At 39.1% G+C, this 21,163-nt stretch overlaps 2 protein-coding genes across 14 annotated transcripts in view; both read left to right on the forward strand.

Annotated features, from left to right (window-relative positions):
• zmp:0000001200 (dedicator of cytokinesis protein 9) overlaps positions 1–8,698 on the forward strand; it is an 82,977-nt gene extending 74,279 nt beyond the window's left edge. For all 13 annotated transcript variants that reach the window (XM_058391475.1, XM_058391486.1, XM_058391478.1 and 10 more), the window contains 15 exons: positions 290–405; positions 559–696; positions 900–1,082; positions 1,178–1,291; positions 1,380–1,595; positions 1,708–1,765; positions 1,860–1,966; positions 2,549–2,671; positions 3,057–3,170; positions 4,226–4,372; positions 4,465–4,675; positions 6,007–6,197; positions 6,283–6,383; positions 6,497–6,635; positions 7,840–8,698. In XM_058391475.1, the coding sequence (XP_058247458.1) occupies positions 290–405; positions 559–696; positions 900–1,082; positions 1,178–1,291; positions 1,380–1,595; positions 1,708–1,765; positions 1,860–1,966; positions 2,549–2,671; positions 3,057–3,170; positions 4,226–4,372; positions 4,465–4,675; positions 6,007–6,197; positions 6,283–6,383; positions 6,497–6,635; positions 7,840–7,965 (2,084 nt within the window). In that variant the 3' untranslated portion in view covers positions 7,966–8,698. The remainder of the gene's footprint in view (positions 1–289; positions 406–558; positions 697–899; positions 1,083–1,177; positions 1,292–1,379; positions 1,596–1,707; positions 1,766–1,859; positions 1,967–2,548; positions 2,672–3,056; positions 3,171–4,225; positions 4,373–4,464; positions 4,676–6,006; positions 6,198–6,282; positions 6,384–6,496; positions 6,636–7,839) is intronic.
• A 147-nt stretch (positions 8,699–8,845) lies between these two features.
• On the forward strand, positions 8,846–20,929 carry slc15a1a (solute carrier family 15 member 1a). Its single transcript, XM_058391490.1, has 23 exons — positions 8,846–9,674; positions 9,771–9,805; positions 10,677–10,764; positions 11,112–11,253; positions 11,380–11,499; positions 11,598–11,697; positions 11,787–11,877; positions 11,955–12,038; positions 12,239–12,321; positions 12,461–12,547; positions 13,168–13,257; positions 14,271–14,315; positions 14,472–14,504; positions 14,607–14,695; positions 16,091–16,172; positions 16,344–16,463; positions 17,235–17,378; positions 17,467–17,513; positions 17,722–17,817; positions 17,923–18,034; positions 19,846–19,983; positions 20,262–20,369; positions 20,541–20,929. The coding sequence occupies exons 1-23, from the start codon at positions 9,668–9,670 to the stop codon at positions 20,766–20,768; spliced, it is 2,169 nt and encodes a 722-aa protein (XP_058247473.1). The 5' UTR covers positions 8,846–9,667; the 3' UTR covers positions 20,769–20,929.
• The last annotated feature ends 234 nt before the right edge of the window (positions 20,930–21,163 follow it).

Below are 21,163 nucleotides of genomic sequence, written 5' to 3' on the forward strand. Positions count from 1 at the left end.
ATGACTGTATTTGTTATTTGTATGTTATTGTATAAATATGCTGTTGGAGATGGAGTTGTTTATGGTTTATGCTTTTAGTTATTCTCATCATTCCTGTATCATATCTCTTTCTCTTACACACATTTTTCTCTCAAAATTGCATTATACTGTTATACTGTTGCATTATACTGTAACTGTTATACGGTTACCTATACCTATATTATTTGTATATATACTGTCTACATGATGATGCTTGTACATTGCGATAATTTCTTGTCTTAAAAGAGTGTGTGTGTGTCTGTGTATGTAGCCTACAGTCATTCAGATGCAGATGTGTTGAACCAGTCACTGCTGGAGGCAAATATTGCTACTGAAGTGTGTCTGACAGTCCTGGATGTACTAAGCATCTTCATCATGGGATTTAAGGTATGATCATCTAAGAGTCTCTTTTATTGTGTTATTATTTGCAGGTTTTAATACAGATTTAAGGAAAGGAGCACAATGTTTTCATTCTAAACTGGAATTAAAAGATTTTCGTTCACATATAACCCCCTTTGGTTTGTCCATTCTCTCCATCAGACCCAGCTGAGCTTAGATCATGGGCACAATCCCCTCATGAAAAAGGTGTTTGCAGTCCACCTGTGTTTTCTACAAATCAACCAGTCAGAGACGGCCCTCAAACAAGTCTTCACTTTCCTGCGTACCTTTATCTACAAAGTAAGCTTGACCTCACCACTTCATCATGTAAAAGAAGATGAGGCTTAGTGGTGCAGTATATCATTTAGTATGAAGACTGCATTAACATGGCTACATAGTCCAGCGTGTAAAGAGACACATTGTCTAAGGCTGTAAAATACAGTTGTTTCTAAAACATTCTCATTAAAGTTCTTTTCTCTTTTGTTTTATTTTTCTCTCTTCAGTTCCCTTGTACGTTTTTCGAGGGCCGTGCGGATATGTGTGCATCCTTCTGTTATGAGATCCTGAAGTGCTGTAACTCCAAACTCAGCTCCATCCGCTCCGATGCTGCCCACCTGCTTTACTTTCTCATGAAGAGTAATTTTGACTACACGGGAAGAAAGTCCTTTGTTCGCACACATCTGCAGGTCACACACTTACAGAACAAAAGAGACAGAATGCTAGTGAGTTTAGAAAGATTCATTGATGTAAAGTAAATTTGTCTGTATGCATTTCCCCTCAGGTGGTGATTGCTGTCAGTCAGCTGATTGCTGATGTTATTGGAATTGGAGGGATGAGGTTTCAGCAGTCTCTGTCCATCATAAACAACTGTGCAAACAGTGACAAGACTATTAAAGTAAGTGACCTAGAAATGCTTACATTAACAAATACAAGAACTGATCATCAAACTCATTCTATGTTGTTTTTTCTTTGTCTTCTCGCAGAACACCGCATTTCCATCTGACGTAAAAGACCTGACTAAGCGAATCCGTACAGTCCTGATGGCCACAGCACAAATGAAGGAGCATGAGCGAGATCCAGAGATGCTGGTGGACCTGCAGTACAGTCTGGCCAAGTCATACGCCAGCACTCCTGAACTGCGCAAAACCTGGCTGGACAGCATGGCCCGCATCCATGTCAAGAACGGGGATCTGTCTGAGGTCTGAACGCACAAATTCTGATTCGAGCTAACCCATATCTTCTCACCACTTATACACATGGATTTTTTTTGTCCCTCTCTAAACATCCGTTTGTGTCTCTGAACATCTTCAGGCCGCCATGTGTTATGTGCATGTAGCAGCACTGGTAGCTGAATACCTTCAAAGAAAAGGTGAGCTCCTCACAACCACATAATGATGCTCAATAATACATTATCAATTTCTGTATTACTTATTATGTATTACTTTATTTCTGTATGTACGTAGGCATGTTTAAACAGGGCTGCTCTGCATTTCGAGTGGTCACGCCTAACATTGACGAGGAGGCATCTATGATGGAAGACGTGGGCATGCAAGACGTGCACTTCAATGAGGTCCGAACCACACAGTCATATAACAGTATCTAAACTCTCCAAGCGCTAATTTCAGCAATAACACTCATTAAGCATTTGAGTGTGCTCACACATAAAGATCAGTATTGAAAAGCTTGTTCATAGTGTACTTAGTCATACAGATAAGAAGCTTACATAAAAGCAAGTAAGAGATTGTGGCTACACTAATGGAACTGTACTTACTTATCACTGGATTTTATCACCAAGGGCTGATATTATTTCACAGTGCTTGCACTTTGTGGTTGTATCTTAAATCGTTTTAAGAGAGCCAGTTGGGGAATCGACTTGCAACACAATCAAGAACACTTCTGGGGGAAAAAAACTTTCTTAAAATTTTATTGACAGTGAAAATACAGATAATTGGAATCTCTTTCCCAAATTATAATAGGTATATGACACTGCTAATATATATTGCTACGTTGGGTAACTCAGTTTGTGTCACACCTTGTTATATGATCTAACAGCAGGTTTTAGTGAAAGCAAATATTACTAGCACTGTTACTCTGCATTCAGAAATCTGTTGCCTTTGCTCATGTTTGTTTGGGTTTGTTGTGCCCATTTTAGGACGTCCTAATGGAGTTATTAGAGGAGTGTGCTGATGGACTCTGGAAGGCAGAACGATATGAGCTCATCTCTGATATCTACAAGCTCATCATACCCATCTATGAGAAACGCAGAGACTTTGAGGTACAATCATTAATATATGACACCTAGGGAACTTCTTGCACACAATAAATATGTATGTCATATTGTGCCGTTTTTAATAATACCCCTAATATGACTAAAAGAAGTGAAGTCATTTATGAGTTAGAATTATGAATTAGAATGTGCAAAACTTTCCCCCGGCTGTCTCTGTCCAAGAATGCAGGACAAGATTTTGTAGTGTCCCTGAGGAGGGAAGCAGTGGATTCAGATGGGCCTCAGTCAATTAAATAGCTGGGGATCCTATTCATATTAATCTGTGAACCTATATATGTTTTAGAGTGGCGGTGTGTGAAATAAGAGGGAGAACAACACAAACATTTCTAGATATGCTATTTCTGAACATATTCACCTGCTTTGGATTTCACAGAAATTGGCTCACCTTTATGAGACACTCCACCGTGCATACAGTAAGGTCACAGAGGTCATGCACACAGGCAAGCGGCTCCTGGGAACCTACTTCAGGGTGGCCTTTTTCGGACAGGTAAAGAAATCTCTACATTACACCAGAATATACGTAGCCTTAATTCAGCTTTAAGTTACTGGGTAAATTATTGGAAAATTATTTTGTAAAAATATTACGAATGCCATGTAATGAATGCTACGTTTTATTTTAATACATTATTTTTGCCACCATTTTTTTTTAAATAAGACAGCTAACAACCAGATAGTTATTAATACTTTTATTAATGTGGTCAGGACAGGACATCACAGCATGATAGCATGTAATTATAAACAGTAATATGAATGAGAACAGAACAGAATTTTCTCTCTATCCAGCATGAACATATTATTTGAACTCTGATTAATACTGTAATCTCTCTCTGCTTGTGTCCTAAAGGCAGCGGTAAGTCCTGGTACACATTAGCTGGCTTGAGTTTGCTGTGTTATGTTACATTATTACCTTATTACCAGTGTGTAATTGTTCTTTCTTGCTTTGAGAGGAAAACAGATTGCCTTGTTTCATTTTTTAAATTTGATGCAATTCTTCAAGATTCTGTAATAAACTTTTGCACCAATAGAGAACTCTCATAGTAAGAATTTGTTTTTAGGTGGTGTGTCTTTTATCTCATGGCTTTTCACTGCTCTAAAGTGCCTGCATGGTAACAGGCTTTAGCTGCTAACCTTCATGAGTGTGTAATGTGTCATTCTGTCTAGACAGGAGTCTTTATCTAGATTTAATAATTGTAATAATGTGCTTCATATGGCTATATGACTTGCTGAGATAGTAGATGAGGGGAGAGGCACAAAATCTCTTCAGGTGATTTTAAACAAAACTGTAGATCTTCATACTGCTGCTGAGTTTTCTGCTTGGTCATTGTGGCTGCATATGTTTGCTTAACTTCCTGTCTTGATTTCTGTGTATAACATCAATTAATCCATTTCACATTGTCACATTGTGCAGTGGAACTAGATGACTAGCGTTAGTCACCACGTTGTGTGTTGCAGTGTTTTAAAAAATAACCTAAAGTGTATTATTGTGTATCCGGTACAGATCTATCTATTCTGTTTTCATTTTGGTTGTGTTGTTTTTCTCAGGGATTCTTTGAGGATGAGGACGGTAAAGAGTACATCTATAAAGAGCCCAAATTTACCCCCCTGTCAGAGATTTCTCAGCGACTCCTCAAACTCTACTCGGAGAAGTTCGGAGCAGAGAACGTCAAGATGATTCAGGACTCTGGGAGGGTGAGGGTGTATTTCTGACTAAAATGGAGAGCTATGATAAGTAAATTCTGCAATGGTTCATATGAATTTGTACTTTGTATGATCTGTTTTAGATTAATCCCAAAGACCTGGATTCCAAGTACGCATATATCCAGGTGACTCACGTCACTCCATTCCTAGAGGAGAAGGAGCTGGTAGAGAGGAAGACCGAATTCGAGAGAAGCCACAACATCCGCCGCTTTGTATTTGAGATGCCCTTCACTGTCTCGGGCAAGAAGCAGGGTGGTATTGAGGAGCAGTGCAAACGCAGGACTATACTCACCAGTATGTAGCTTTTATATGTTATGTGAGAGTTTTAGACAGGATATTAACCTCAGATTATAGGGTTTATATCCTGTCAAAGAGTAAAACATATGGGAATTGTAGGTATAGTCTTCAAAAGGTAAACAGGGTGTTTATTGCTGAGGTCATCAACTAGTTCCTGTGTTTACATAACATACAATTCCCAGCTTATCTACTACACCTATATAACAGTGTGTTGTGCTGCCTTTGACCCTTAAAATAGAATGACTGTAGCTGAGCATGGACTCTACATGATGTTGGATGCATTTTGTAAGGAGTCTATTCATCAGCGCAGGTCTAAAAAGCAGACACTTATTGTCATGTTCCTGAAACCATTGAATGTTGATTTGTGTTATGGTTAATAATCATGTTAGAAGGGTCTGTCTGAGCATGGAAAACTGTAGCCTTGAAGGACTAATGATGTCCATGCTGTTTACATTTACATTTTTCAGTGGGTTTGAGCAGTCAGAATCTTCCTCACAGCATCAAGTGCATAACAAGTGTGCTCTATGGGTCATTGTGTGTACACCAAATTCAAATCAGCATCATGCACCTTATTTCAACTTTATTTATCCTCCACAACATTTCATTTTATAGGGTACTGTTTACATACTGCTGCTTATTTGTTTGTCTCTGCCAAGAAAGCACAGTTTCCAGCTGTTGTAGCCCATTTGAGGTAAAAAAAAAATTGTTGTGTTCTGAAACGAATCAGATTTGCTACATGGACTGTCTGTTCTGCTTTATGTAAATCCTTATAGCTGCTGTTTGGAAGATTGCAGAACTGGTGTTTCTATTGCTAAATGCTGTCCAGAACTCCACTGAATAGTGATTCTAAATATGCTGATTCATAACACACATTACTGAGTAAGCAATTTGCCTGAAAGTAGTTTGTGTGGATAATACATTGCACCTCAGTATGTTATGGAATCATATAGTAAGAACTGTGTATTATAATAGTGAGCTGGTTATGAGTAAAACGTAAACACTACATATTCTGGCAGGCATTAGTGGCTGTAATAATATTCTCTGTGTGTTTACTAATGAGGGAGATAAGATTTTGATCGTGTCAGCTAAACAGCAAGAGTTTATAATTATATGATCCATCAGTCCGCAAAGTCCAACTCTTATCTGTACATCCTGATAAACGTGAGTGTCTACCCCGCTGCCTTGACTTTCCTAAAGTAATAATGCATCTAGTTATTGAAATCATAAACTATATTCAAACACATTTTATATAATTCCTTTTTCTTATTGATCTCACTCCTTCGCTGTGTTCCTCATTCTCCGTGACTAAGTCAGTCTCTCTCCCACAGCCACACACTGTTTCCCATACGTTAAGAAGCGGATAGCGGTGATGTATCAGCACCACACAGACCTGAACCCCATCGAGGTGGCTATAGACGAAATGAGTAAAAAAGTAGGCGAGCTGCGGCAGCTCTGTGCCTCGAGCGAAGTGGATATGATCAAACTACAGCTCAAACTTCAAGGCAGCATCAGCGTACAGGTAGAAAAATCCAGCTAATTTAAATAATCATCAGTGTGAGTGTGATGCACAGACATGTAGAGCTAACCTGCTCTCCCTGCGCTAGGTGAATGCTGGACCACTGGCCTACGCTAGAGCTTTCCTTGATGATACCACATCTAAGAAATATCCTGACAACAAAGTGAAACAGCTCAAGGAGGTGTTCAGGTAAGCGTTTCCACTGTAGGCTATACCATGTGTGAGGTTCCATAATGGAAAAAAGTCAGGAAGAATAAAATGCAGAGTTAGCTCTAATGTGGTTTGTGTTGTGGTGTATGCAGGCAGTTTGTCGAGGCTTGTGGTCACGGGCTGGGCATAAATGAGAGGCTCATCAAAGAGGACCAGCAGGAGTATCATGATGAAATGAAGGCCAACTACAGAGACCTCACCAGGGAACTCTCAGCAATTATGCACGAGACGGTAAGACATATAAAAAGCACAAGCACCACACACAGATACGTGTGCTGTGTCAGGTGGTTTTAAAGCAGCCGGTTTCTTCTGTTACTTCTCTGCTTGCTAATACACTTGTTGTGGGGGAAAATCCAATATTTAGTAGAACAGCACTGGTACATTTTACAGTGTCATGCTTGACTGTGTTTGCTGTATAGCATTTCAGTTCTAGTGATAGTTCTTTACAATGAAACCCTTATGCCCTTGCAGTGTGCAGTCAGTCTGTCTGTGTAGGGCTACACTCTGTCCAGCTGTGGCTTCTTTGATACTGTGATACTTAACAGAGCAAAAACTGGTAAACTATTTGTCCATATTGTTTCAGAATAAATGAATTCTGTGTTCATAGACAAAAGCAGGATACCATTCACCGTCATGTTGTTGTGCTGAATATCAGCATGGCTGTGATTACCTGCGGGCCAAATCACACATTCAGTACAACACTCTTACTCATGCCATTATTGCTGAATGCAGTGCTCTAGTCTAACATCAGACATTCAGATGTTTTTGTGCTATAATTTTAGAAAATATTTGTATGGAAGCACACCACCTCACATTTCTTTTGGAAGCCCTTATCTTTGACCCATATACCAATCATGTGACTAATATTATCTTGTCTCTTTTTCTCCCCTGCTTACATGACCAGATTGGATGGTAATGCATTACTGAATTTCATATTGTGTATCCCAACAGACTCCAAAATTTTGATATCCTATTAAGCCAAATATCTCTCTCTCTCCCTCTGTCTCTCTGCCTGTCTCTCTCTAACTATCTCTCCCTCTCTGTTGTCTCTCTCTCCCTTCCTCTCTTTCCCCCTCTCTATCTCTCTTTCCCTCTCTCTCTCCCCTCTCTGCCACCCCCACCCCTCTGTAACTCTCTCTCCCTCTCTGTGTCTCTCTCCCCCCTCCTCTCTTTCCCCCCTCTGTCTCTCTTTTCATCTCTCTCTCCCTTCTCTTTGCCCCCCTCTCTGTGTGTCTCTCTCCCCTCCTCGCTTTCCCCCCTCCCTGTCTCTCTCTCTATCTCTCTTTCCCTCTCTCTCTCCCCTCTCTGTGCCCCCCCCCTCTCTCCCTCCCTCTCTGTGTCTCTCTCTCTCCCATCCTCTCTTTCCCCCCTCTCTGTGCCCCCCCCTCTGTGTCTCTCTCTCCCTCCCTCTCTCTCCCTCTCTCTCTCTCTGTAGATCTCTCCTGTGGAGGATGTCATGAAGAGTCCCCTTCCTGACTCTCTTCACATCTTCAATGCCATCAGTGGCACTCCCACAGCAGCCAGCATCCAGGGCATGCCCACCTCCTCTTCTGTGGTCTGAGCTTCAGCCTGCACTCAGCTTAGCCCTGCAACCTTTCACATTCGGTGCATGACTGCCTTCACAGACAGCAGCAAAATGCAGTCTTCTGTCAAGTTTGTTTTTTTTTCCACAATTGTCTCTCCATTTCTCTTCAAAGCCCAGTGGAAAATTTGGCCTCCACAAGTGTCCCTGTTAGTGACCCTTGACATAGAGAAGAGAGTAGCAGAATGTGAGCGATTAGCTGGGTTTGGCTAAATATGTATTTTTAATGATATTTTTTTTTATTTAGTTTCTATCCCATTCTGACTGGGATTCTGAGTTACTGTTTCCTGTGGAGACTTTTTACGTTATACACCCATCATCTGCCAAGTGTTTTTATTATTTTATTTTATTATTACTGCTTTTTGTTTAAACTCTAACTTAAACCTCTGCAATACCTTATGTACAGAATTTCAGTTTCAGATGTCTCACAGACGGTCTGCTTGGCCTCTTTATTTTGAATTTAGCTTTGCTGTTCTCTGTTTTATACGAGAAGAAAAAATACAATGGAATCCACAAACATGGGCAACAAACACATAGACCCAAATAACTTTCACGTCTCAGATGGAGATATTTTTAAAGCCATGATATTATATATAAATATATAAACAGAGTGCAATATGAAGCAAGCTGAGCTCTTGCTGTGTTTGATACACTGTAAGCATGGTGTTGATCCTTCTTGCCAAAGAGTGGAGGAGAGGAGCCAGTGAAGGAGCAGACATATTTACCACATTAGTGTTCCTCATATGCTTTTTATATTCACAGTGGTGATTTTTCTTTCCCCCTCAATCTCTATTTAATAGAAAGTCACTGTTCTACTGTACGTCAAATGTTCTTAATACATGTTTTAAATAAATTTCACTATTTTAAAACGTTTCCTTGTTCATTGTTTAACATTTTGCTTTGTTTGAATAAAAATTATTCCCCACATATGTGACCACACACATCACCATTAATGTCGTTGTTGTTAATGAACAAGTCTACACATGATCATGATGGAGTTCTACAGTGTAAAGTGCCTTAGTGGAAGAGTAAAATGTTTCATATCTGCCTGAACATTGACCCCCCGTATGTGTTCGTGTTATCACACTGCGAATTTCTGTAAGTGTGGACCTCTCTTTCACTTCCCTCGCCCATTTTCCTCCGTCTCAGTTCCATGGATATTCTTCTATCTCCTACTTTATTGATCTTGCTTAAATTCTGCTGATAGGTAAAAATCTTCATCCATCACACTGGAATTTTAATAAGCTCACGTATATCTTTTGTATTTCTTTAAAGGAAAGAAAACCCTTCCTAGATCATATAAGCTCCATATGATCTTAAACTTGCATATGAAGTTACTCTCACAGCCCTGGGCTTTTCTTTTCTATTGCACATATTGTTGCTGTATTTTTGTTCTTTCCCCATTTATTTCATCTACCACATTAATTTGCTTGTTGAAATAAATATCCCAGTGTTTTGTTTCTTATCCATACTATATAAAATTCCAAAAAATGAGTATGAGTTTGAGTATTTTCTCCTTCTCACTGCCTCCATCACTCCCTGTACTTGTATGTTCAGGTAAAGAGCTCATAAACAGGGCCACAGTCCACTCTAATGAGAAACGGTTCACCTTTACACTGTGGGTTCTGTAGACACGCAGGTCTTTTCGTCCATTGCAGCTCAGCAGGACGCACACGCAATCATGCCCGGTAAGCCTGGTAATCATGTGCCATTATTAATTATTCTTGTGCCTTGTAATTTAATTGTGTTGATACTGATGTAGATAAATCTTATTGATTTGACAGACAAAGAGAAGAACGATGATAAGAAACCAAAGAAGGTAACAGTCCTGTTACTGAAACTGATGACCTTTTGTATTATAATTCATCTAAGCTATTCATTTGAACATTTTTTTTATTATTATTATTATTATTATTTTTGGCTACAGCATTAGTGTTAATGGGGCTATTGTGTTTAGTCAGATGTTTAAGACTGTATTAAACCTGTAGAGCCCTTATCTAATAAATAAATGTCTGTGTAAACTGATTCAGATTTCTATAAAAAAAAACATTGATGCAATAAAGTTAATATATAGAGTGCACTAAATTATATCACATGAAACCTGAAACATCATATACCACTTTGGTTGCATTACTCACAGATATTAAGCGATTAGAAAATGAAAAATTTATGTTTCATATCTACAGAGTGCTTGTGTTCACATAGAGAATACGTACCATTAATTCCATGAAGCAGTTGCTAAATAAATCTGGGTTAATAAATCATGTTGGCTAGGGTAATAATGGACCTTTTGAAAGCTCATTGTTCCTTCAGTTGACCAGTGAGATGGGAGGGACTGTGTCTCGCCTTTAGCAGAGCTCAGCTGCCATCTGCTGGAGGATATATATTCATTTATAGCACAGGTTTTAAACTCTGATCATGGAGTAACTGCTGTCCTGCACATTTTAGTGTTGCTTCTGCCCTAACGCATCATGTCAGGAAGAGTTGTTAGTTAGCTGATTCATATTTGTTCAGGTGTGTTACTGCAGAGAAAACATGAAACTGTGGAGGTCAGTTGGGAATCTGTGTTTTGTAGATTATACTTTTATAATATTTAGGCCAGTCTAGAAAATATGAAATAAAGTTTTAATGGTACATTGTTAAATGCAATAATATGTATTTTGTGTGTGTGTGTGTGTGTGTGTATGCAGAGTGTGGAATGCTGTGGTTATCCACTCAGTATATTTTTCATCGTTGTCAACGAGTTTTGTGAGAGATTCTCCTACTATGGAATGCGTGGTAAGAGAACAGCAAAATGTCCAGTGCAGTTACTGGAATAATAATCATTTCATTAAACAACAGGATAAAATCACAATTCAACAGGGGTAAAGTATTTCATTGTTCTCACTTGCATATAATTGATGTACAAGAATGCTGGGGTGGTGCTCGGGTGTGTGTGTGTATGTATGAATGCATGTGTGTGAGAGTTCTGGGGGTGGGGGTTGAGATATGCGTTTATGTATGAAAGGAGGGAACACACACACTCATAGATAGATAGACAGATATATAGATAGATAGACAAATGGACAGACAGGCAGATAGATAGTTAATGACACAAACATGTGAGCTTGTGTTTTTCCTCCTAGCGGTGCTGGTGTTGTACTTCACGTACTTCCTGCGTTGGGATGATGATCTTGCCACCTCCATCTATCACGCGTTCGTGGCCCTGTGCTACCTGACTCCTATATTAGGTGCCATCGTGGCTGACTCCTGGCTTGGAAAGTATAAGTGAGTGCCTGTTTGAATATTTCTAGGGTGGGACTTCTTTAATAAACTCAAAATACATTAACATTGACCATATAACAACCAGTAGTGAGAGTATTTCCAATCTGTCCTGACTATTTCTGCATGCAGAACCATCATCTATCTGTCCATCGTCTATGCCATCGGCCAGATCATCATGGCAGTCAGTGCTATTCATGACATCACTGACACAGACAGAGACGGCAAACCAGACAATATGACAGTGCATGTGTGAGTGGCAGCCTTCCTATTACATCCTTTGTAGCATTGTAATCTGTTCATTTCTGGGTTGTTGTTTTTTTACTGTGTGTTTTTTCCCCCTTTTTTAGTGCCTTGGCTATGGTAGGGCTGACCCTCATCGCTCTTGGTACAGGCGGCATCAAACCATGTGTGTCTGCATTTGGAGGAGATCAGTTTGAAGACCACCAGGTCTAACCCATAATATATGCACTTAATATATAAGATGTGATTGTATGCTCAGTACAGACGAAATAAACTGCTTCCTCGTGGTTTTGCAGGCGAGGCAGCGTAGTACGTTCTTCTCTGTGTTCTACCTGTGTATTAATGCAGGCAGTCTCCTGTCCACTCTCATCACCCCCATACTACGAGGTATAACACATTCACCTCCCAGGTGTAAAAGGATCATTAACACTGCATGTTTTGACCTCGTTGTAACGTGTGCACAGGTCAGGAGTGTGGTATTCACAGTACACAGAAATGCTACCCACTGGCTTTCGGTGTTCCTGCAGCCCTCATGGTGGTATCTCTGGGTGAGTTTCTTTGTGTGACTGAACAGTAAAATATATACATTTGTTTTTTTTAATATGGAGGAGACCTAAGCAGTCTCACTCACAGTGTCCTCAGCTTTTTTCTGGACTAGACAGACCAATGTTGTCCTCAGAGTAAAGCTAGTTGTGTACAGACAAATCACCAGGAAGGCTAAGCACGGGTGTGTTCTGTGTATCTGCAGTTGTGTTCATTGCTGGAAGTGGGATGTATGTTAAAGCTGCACCCAAGGGCAACATTATGCTGCAAGTGTCCAAATGCATTGGGGTGAGTGTGTGACACTGAGATCATTGTTTTTGCAACTAGCATTACTTTTGTGCACAACAAAAACCCAGCTAGTCTCATAAATCCTTCTGATTCTGTACTTGAATGTTGTAACAAGTCAGGATCTACGTTCTTTTCCTAGTTTGCTATTAAGAACCGCTTCAAATACCGTGGCAGTAAATATCCACAGAAAGAGCACTGGCTGGACTGGGCTGAAGAGAGATATGATGTACGTTCACCATCTTCTTCCCTTTATATTTCTATCTTTATTTTATTCTCACACTTATCAGAGCCTCCGACTGGCCTGGCGGTGAAGTTTATATTAATGCATTTGTTCTAATACATCTAGTAATATCTTTTCTAGAGTACAGTTTTATACAGGGATTTGGATGGCAGATGCTCCACAGGAATAGAACAACAAAATAAAAAGTGTGTATGGTTGACATTTTGAAGCTTTTAGCATTTATGGAAGCCTCTAGTGTTTAGTGTCTTCCGGACAAAGGGCTTTGCAGTAACAGGCTAGAGCAACTGTTTAGAGTGGTTAGTATCTAACTTTCTTTAGTTCATAATCATTTAATCAAAATTAAACGCAACTATCTACTTCTAAATATGATGCTCGTTAATTAATGAAGTGAATGTGAATGTTGGCAGATTGCTGTGGTAAAGCATTTTAAGTACATGCTGTTAGGAAAATAATCAACTTTATGCTTGTAACATCCCTCCACACAGCACCACTCTGTCATTCATTATTTTGTTCCTTATTTATAAAACCCTTATAGCGGTATAGCCACAACACCTTCATATACATGCAACATTTTGTGACACTTTGCTCTAACCTGTGTGCTACAGAAACTCCTCATTGCTCAAATTAAGATGGTGCTCAAAGTGATGTTTCTCTACATCCCTCTGCCAATGTTCTGGACCCTGTTTGACCAAAAGGTAACACTAACACTTTACTGACATTAACTTTACTGTACTTAAGGATCTATATTTGCTTTAACTATTTATTCTACATTTACGGCATTTGACAGATGTCCTTATCCAGAGCGACTTACAATTTATCTCATTTTATACAACTGAGCAATTGAGGGTTAAGGGCCTTGCTCAGGGGTCCAGCAGTAGCAGCTTTTGGTGTACCAGGGAGTCAAACTCATAACCTTCTGATCAATAGTCCAACACCACATCCCCAATCTCACTAATTCACAACATTTATCTATATCATATATTTGTTTATTACATTATCTCCTCATCATGGCACCTGTTAGTGGGTGGGATATATTAGGCAGCAAGTGAACATTTTGTCCTCAAAGTTGATGTGTTAGAAGCAGGAAAAATGGACAAGTGTAAGGATTTGAGCGAGTTTGATGAAGGGCCAAATTGTGATGGCTAGACGACTGGATCAGAGCATCTCCAAAACTGCAGCTCTTGTGGGGTGTTCCCGGTCTGCAGTGGTCAGTATCTATCAAAAGTGGTCCAAGGAAGGAACAGTGGTAAACCGGTGACAGGGTCATGAGCAGCCAAGGCTCACTGATGCACATGGGGAGTGAAGGCTGGCCCGTGTGATCTGATCCAACAGACGAGCTACTGTTGCTGAAATTGCTCAAAAAAAAAAAAGAAGTTAATGCTGGTTCTGATAGAAAGGTGTCAGAATACACAGTGCATGACGGGTCAGGGCTGTTTTGGAAGCCACAGGAGGACCAACACAATATTAGGCAGGTGGTCATAATGTTATGCCTGGTAGGTGTACATTACTTTAAGTAAATCGAAGAGTTGATACTTTTCATCTTAAGTGAAGGATCTTCAAATTTTTTAAATTATTATTATTATAGTAGAGACTCTCACTGTTTTTTTATCACTTCGGTGTTTCATGATTTATGTATTAATCAGTGAATTCTCCATAATGTGTTATAGGCCTCAGGAAATAAGTGTTGTTATTGTGATTTGGTCTACAGGGCTCCCGCTGGACCCTCCAAGCCACCACCATGGATGGGACCTTTGTGAGTTGTTTAATCAAATACTCTAAATCCAGATTATAAATAGAATAGACCTGACTCTGGATTATAACATATAGAAGCTTCCTCTTTGACTAATTGATTAACATTTCTTGCTTTTCATAGCATTTCATGATGTTCTATTGCTTTTTGTGCCTACAGGGAACATTGGTTCTGCAGCCGGATCAGATGCAGGTGAGTGATGTTTTCTGTATCAGATCTGAACACGAGCTATGACTGAGCTAAATGCTTTTTAAGAACATTCTAAATTGTTGAGCATTTCTTTGTATTGTGCAGACAGTGAACCCCATTTTGATTCTCACCCTGGTGCCCATCATGGACAGAATTGTGTATCCCCTCATCAAAAAGTGTGGCTTCAACTTCACGTAAGAGACTCTACTGAAAACAGTTTTAGACTCCAGGAACTATTTAACACTGATTGCAGACAAAAATGTGAACGCAAAACTTTGTGATTAAATAAAATCGTCAGTGGGATGGTGATCCAAATTACTGTTGCTGTCAGTTATGTGAAGTTGCGTGAGATTCTTCCGAATTTACTGTAAGCCTTTATTTGTCACATTACTGCACAGTGAAAATTCACATATCCCATCCTTGGGGGTTGGTGTCAGAGAACAGGGTCAGCCATGATGCAGCACCCCTGGAGCAGGGTAGGTTGGGGACCTTGCTCAAGGTGGCCCCACAGTGGCAGCTTGGCAGTGCTGGGGCTTGAACCCAGAGCCTTAACCACTTGAGCTACCACCACCCCAGCTGGTTTCTTCCCAGCTAAATAACCCGTAGGTGTGCTAGAGCAGTGATTTTCAACCATGAGAGATCATCAGGTGTGCCATGGGAAATGATCCAATTACACTTAATTTGTCCAAAATAATAATTATTTAGTTACTACAAATAATTAGCCATTGTTGAATGCCTGTACATGTGATGTTGTGACTGGCAGAGTAATGAAAAAATGTGCCATGCCTCATATAAGGTTGAAAAACACTGTGCTAGAGTGTGTGTGCATGGTGCCATGCAATGTATTGGCACCCTATCTATTAGCTAGTATAGCCTCCAGATTCACCACAACCCTGATATGAATAAAGTGGTTATAGAAGATAATAATTAATGAATTAATTCAACACAAATATCTCATTTAGATCCAAAAGTATTCTATAGTTGAAATCTTTAACGTTTTCAGACATTCCAGTTATAGTGACATACTGTTTTTATTGTAATATAAAAACATAGTTTTATTGTACTAGTGACATACTGTTTTATTGTTTTTATTGCTTTTTACTATTAAAAGCTTTTTATTATAGTTAATGACCAATGCTTTCATTTTCTGGAAAGGAAACTGTGTGCTATCAGGTTGTACACAGAGCTTTTGAGGTTTCCCCTGAGACACAAACCAAAGAACTCTTATGAATGTACAAAAGGCTTTTCAGTCTTTATTGACTGCTAAAGTTAGCATGAACATTAACAGTTAATATTTACAGTTTTTAATTATTTGCACTATTGCAGTATTTGTACTTATTTAACACATGGGCCCAGTTACTTAAGGAGTCAGGAGAATCTCTGTGTATATATCAGAGGCAGTTTGACAAATGTCGAATCTGTAGTTGTCCATAGTTGTTGCAGTTTATTTAGTCGACCCCTTTTGTTTATGGACATAAAGACATTAACATCATTTATAAGGAGAAGAAAGAAAACTTTCAGATTTTTAACAATTACTGTTGCTTCTGAGCTTTTGGCCTGTAGCCTAAATGTTCACACTTTCCCCACAGCCCTTTGAAGAGAATGACCGTTGGGATGTTTTTAGCTGCCATGGCTTTTGTGTCTGCAGCTCTGGTCCAGCTTGAGATCGATGTGAGTGTTAAACTGACACTTATTTAGATTAACATCACCAGCAAGGAACACACTGAAATACTGCACCCTATATATAGTATGTCCTGTATATCACATATTTACAGGACGTTTTAATGTAGCTAAAAATCTACCTGTTTAGTTTCATTTACTGATCTAGATTTTTATATTCAGAAAACACTGCCAGTTTTCCCTTCCTCTACACAAAGTCAGCTGAAAGTAATTAACATGGGAAGTGCTCAGCTCCAAGTCACCATCTCTCCCAGCACATCTCTTCAGCTTGGATCCCTGCAGGTACAACACACACACACATACACACACACACACACACACAGACCTCTATCTATCTATCTATCTATCTATCTATCTAGAGAGAGAGAGATTCAAGATTCAAGATTTCAAGATTCAAGAAGCTTTATTGTCATTTCAACCACATATAGCTGGCGCAGTACATAGTGAAATGAAACAACGTTTCTCCAGGACCTGGTGCTACATAAACATACAACAACAAGTTCAACACAAAAACAACAACCAACACCACAGAGCTAGGACAGAAGTTTGTCTTAGCCACGTAAAGTGCACGTAAAGTGAGAGAGAGACAGAAAGAGATAGACTGAGAGACAGAGACAGAGAGAGAGAGAGAGAGAGAGAGAGAGAGAGAAAGACTAAAGTATGTGGATATCACACCCAATGTGACCATTCCAAAACCCCCTTAATGTTATAACCTTCACTCTGCCTGGTGCATAGTCACTGTTTCAGTTTGTTCAGTGGAGTTGAGGTCAAGGCTGTGGCCGCTTGAGTTCTTCCATTTCAACCTTATCAGACTATGTCTTTGTGGACTATGCTTTGTACACAGGGGCATGATGTAATGTATAATGTAATAAGGGAACGGAAATGGTAATGTTTCAGCTTGCAAAGACATTCTATGCACTTGTATGCTTACAAAATTTGTGGTAACAATGTGGCGATGAACCACGGATTGGGTGTGATAGTGAGGTGTCCACATACTTTTGGCTGCATTGTGTATGAAACAGACTGGCAGTCTTCTCTTTATGTTCACTACAGGCCAGTGATGACTACATGACATTTGACAATCCAGACATTAAAGTTTCTGTGAATACAAATCCTGTGATCAGTGAAAACTTCACCCTGAGTTTAGGACTACGTCAGACCCTCATCATCCCCTCTGTTCCTAATGCCATGTATCTGGTAAGAATGAAGTCATTGTTTTCCTTTTATGAGACTCTCTAAGTGACTTCTAAATTGAAATAAAGTGTCATCATCTCTGCTCTCTTAGACAAATGATTTAACTGCTAAACCAGAGCAAGGCAACAATGCAGTCAGGTCAGTGGAGTCTTAAATTACTTCAACAGGTTATTCATAACCTCCAGCTACATGTTGCATCACATTTAGTCTATTACACGTAATGTGATGGCTTACTGTCATAGTGCCCTATGCTAATTATTTTTTTATGTACTGTGTTCTGTATATGTGGGAAATAACCATGAAGGTCTACTAAAATGTTGCTTTATTTTTTTTTACTTGTCAACAGATTTGTAAACGGTATGAATAGAGCTCTGAATGTTTCAAATGTTGGACTCATCGAACCATCAGATGTTTCAAACAACACACTCTTTTCACAGGGGTCGTAAGTCCACCAGTATTCAGTTATTCCTGATGTTGGAATATGTCTATAAGTAACAGTAATGGTATCAAGGCAGGAAATCTCATGCTGTGTATTTTCTCCCATCAGTCAGACATTCACCCTCACTGATGGTGCTCAGTCATGTCAGTTCTCTACACAGTTTGGGTTTGGAGGAGCTTACACCTTCCTAATCCCCAGCACACTGGTCTGGACTGATAAAGTGCGTAATCAAGTTTGTTATTCTTAAATGACTCTAAAATGTACATCATGTGCTTGAGGTGTTTTCACTCTCTGTCAATTTTTTAGCATTCTAAATGATCTCAGATCAGTGACTTCTTTTCTTTGTGCATATTTGTACACCATACGTCAACCCAGATCTGTCTAAAACAGCCCACAAGCAAACTGTTGGCTGTTCACATGATTGATAGAGACAGCCAATGATGTGACAGTAGCAGTGTGTAAAATCATGAACACAGAGGACAAGAGTTTCAGTAAATGTTCACATCAAAATATGAACTCAGTGTCAACGTGCATGGTTGTTGGTCCCAGACAGGCTGGTTTAAATATTTTTTTCCAAAACAGACTGCTGATTTTTATGCATGGCTAACTATAGCTTTATAAAGAATGGTGCAAAAAGCATCAGCAGTTGCGTGGCCACAAATACCTGGTTGTTAAAAGAGGTCAAAGAAGGATGGCCAGACAGGTAACAAGATGAAGCAGCTAGCTAACGGGATGGCTATAGTAAGTCATATATCTACTTTTTACATCTGTGTTGAGCAGAAAAGTGTCTGAGAATGCACAACTTGCTGAAACTTGAGAACACCAGTAAACGGTCACATGACAGTGGAAGTGTAGTGGTTAAGCTTTTGGACCAGCTGGAAGGTTATGAGTTCAAATCCCAGTACTGCCAAACTGTTGGTCCCTTGAGTATACAATCCTCAACTGCTTGGTTGTATAAATTTAATAAATGTAAGTTGCTCTGGGTAAGTTATGCCAAATTCTGTAAATGGTCCATGCCTGGCAACAAAGAACAGGGATCTACAGAGGGGACAGGTTCACTGACACTAAAAATAAACAACAAAAAAAAGGTTTTTTTGAAGAATCTGTGCCCACTGTAGCCTCAGATTCCACATCAAGGTTTCTGTTGTATGGAATGTGGTAGCTTAGTGATTTAGTGTGTTGGACTATTGATGAGAAGGTTGTGAGTTTGAGTCCCAGGTCCACCAAGCTGCCACTGCCGGGCCCCTGAGCAAGGTCCTTAACCCTTAATTGCTCAGTTGTATAAAAAATGAGCTAAAATGTAAATCACTCTGGATAAGGGCATCTGCCAAATGCCAGAAATGTAAATTTTGTTCATTCTGAGATGCTCTGAGGTTATTCGTGTTACTGTAGTCTTCCCGTTAGCTCTAGCCAATCTGTACATTCTCTTCTGACCTCTCTCAAGGAGTTTTTAATAATTGCATAAATGAGCATGTATAAAGGTGTTCCTGTTAATGTGTTTGTAGAGCGTGTGTAGTGTACACATCTATCTTAACTATGCCAATATCTTAAATGAGAGTCACAAGAAAGTCTACGTTTAATCTAAAACAAAATTTCTTCTCTTTGTTGCTTCCCTTTTTTTTTCTAGTACAGTTCTCTTTTTTGAAGCATTTTGAATGACTTTACGGCTCAGTTACACAGCTGCGGTCTGAGTTCTAGTGGTGTGAAGAAGTGGTGTGATGGTTCAATGTGCAGAACAAAAATAACGTCCCCTATTATGGCTAGATGTGACACACTGTCATCTAGATGCATTTCATGTCCACTTCGACAGGACTGAGAAAAAGCCCTATATGTGAAAACACCCTACGTTTTTCTACATAGTAAGAAATGAATGTACCATGAACGTGTTATTAATATACAGTGATGAATTACTTCCTAACATTTATGCATCCTGATGTTAAATGGTAAAATCAATATGAAACTAAAATGAACTTGTGCCACATGTTACCAGATGTGTCTAAACTAGCAGGTGTATCTTTGGTCTGTATGTAGTGTGGTGGCTCTATAGTGAGAGTGGAAGATATTCAGCCCAATACTGTGCACATGGCCCTTCAGATCCCTCAGTATTTCCTCATCACTGCAGGAGAAGTGGTGTTCTCCGTCACTGGCCTGGAATTCTCCTACTCACAGGTACAATAGCAGATCACCCAAACCTCTTTACACTTCTTCTTTAACAGTAGTCTGGCTAAATTCATTCATTCACGAGAAGATATAGGTGTCTCCATAAAAACTGTTTAAATGAGGTTCTAATTAAAATTTTGGCACTATATTCTAAAAATATTAGAGAAAAATTCAATTTGATTTGTATAGTGCATATAAAAAAACAGTGTTACAAAGCAGCTTTAGAGAAACCTTGATGTAAAACAAAAACATCTAATATAAGCTGAATGACTTCCCTCGCTCTACAGGCCCCCAGTAACATGAAAGCAGTGCTGCAGGCTGGCTGGCTCTTGACTGTGGCTGTGGGAAACATCATTGTGCTGATCGTGGCAGAGCTGGCAAAACTCCCTGACAAGGTATTGCATTCAGTAACATACATACTGCAACATTTAAATGCCAGCTATGTAGTATTTAAAATAAAAATACTGCTTCAAGTTAAAAAAAGTATAATGTAGTTTCTCACGTTCAAGACTATTTATTTAACACTGTGTTTATGTGAGTGTTTTGTGTGTGTGTTGCTGTTACAGTGGGCAGAGTATGTGCTGTTTGCTTCTCTGTTAGTGGCAGTGTGCATAATCTTTTCAATAATGGCTTATTTCTACACCTACATCGATCCTGCTGAGATTGAGGCCCAGTTTAAGGAAAACAACGAGCTGGAACCAGATGAGAAAAAAGAGAAAGGAAGTAAAGATATAGAGATGGAAACACATAAAACACAGAAATACCAAGATGAACCCAAGATGACTAAAATCTGATTCAACTATGATACAACCCTCATATAATAACATCTTTAAACATGTACCAGTGTGCTTACAGGCATTATGAGTGTTAGACGTAAATGCCATGTGTATAAATTAAACACAAAAGTCTAGATAGAGCTTCTGAAAGTGAACAACCGAATTGAAAGTAAAGTGAAACAATGCTATAATATATAGATTAAATGTATTTTCTAAAAAAGTGTGTGTGTATATATATATATATATATATATATATATATATATATATATATATATATATATATATATATATATATACCAATTTGTTAAACTGTAGAAATTTTCTGTTGAAAAAATCTATATCAATATTGACCTAAAAGCACCAGCTAGGACATATTTATATTTTTACAGTTATGTCTATAAGTGGTAGCAAA

The sequence above is a fragment of the Hemibagrus wyckioides genome, linkage group LG06 (assembly GCF_019097595.1).
Source record: "Hemibagrus wyckioides isolate EC202008001 linkage group LG06, SWU_Hwy_1.0, whole genome shotgun sequence".
In the NCBI taxonomy this organism is placed as follows: Eukaryota; Metazoa; Chordata; class Actinopteri; order Siluriformes; family Bagridae; genus Hemibagrus; species Hemibagrus wyckioides.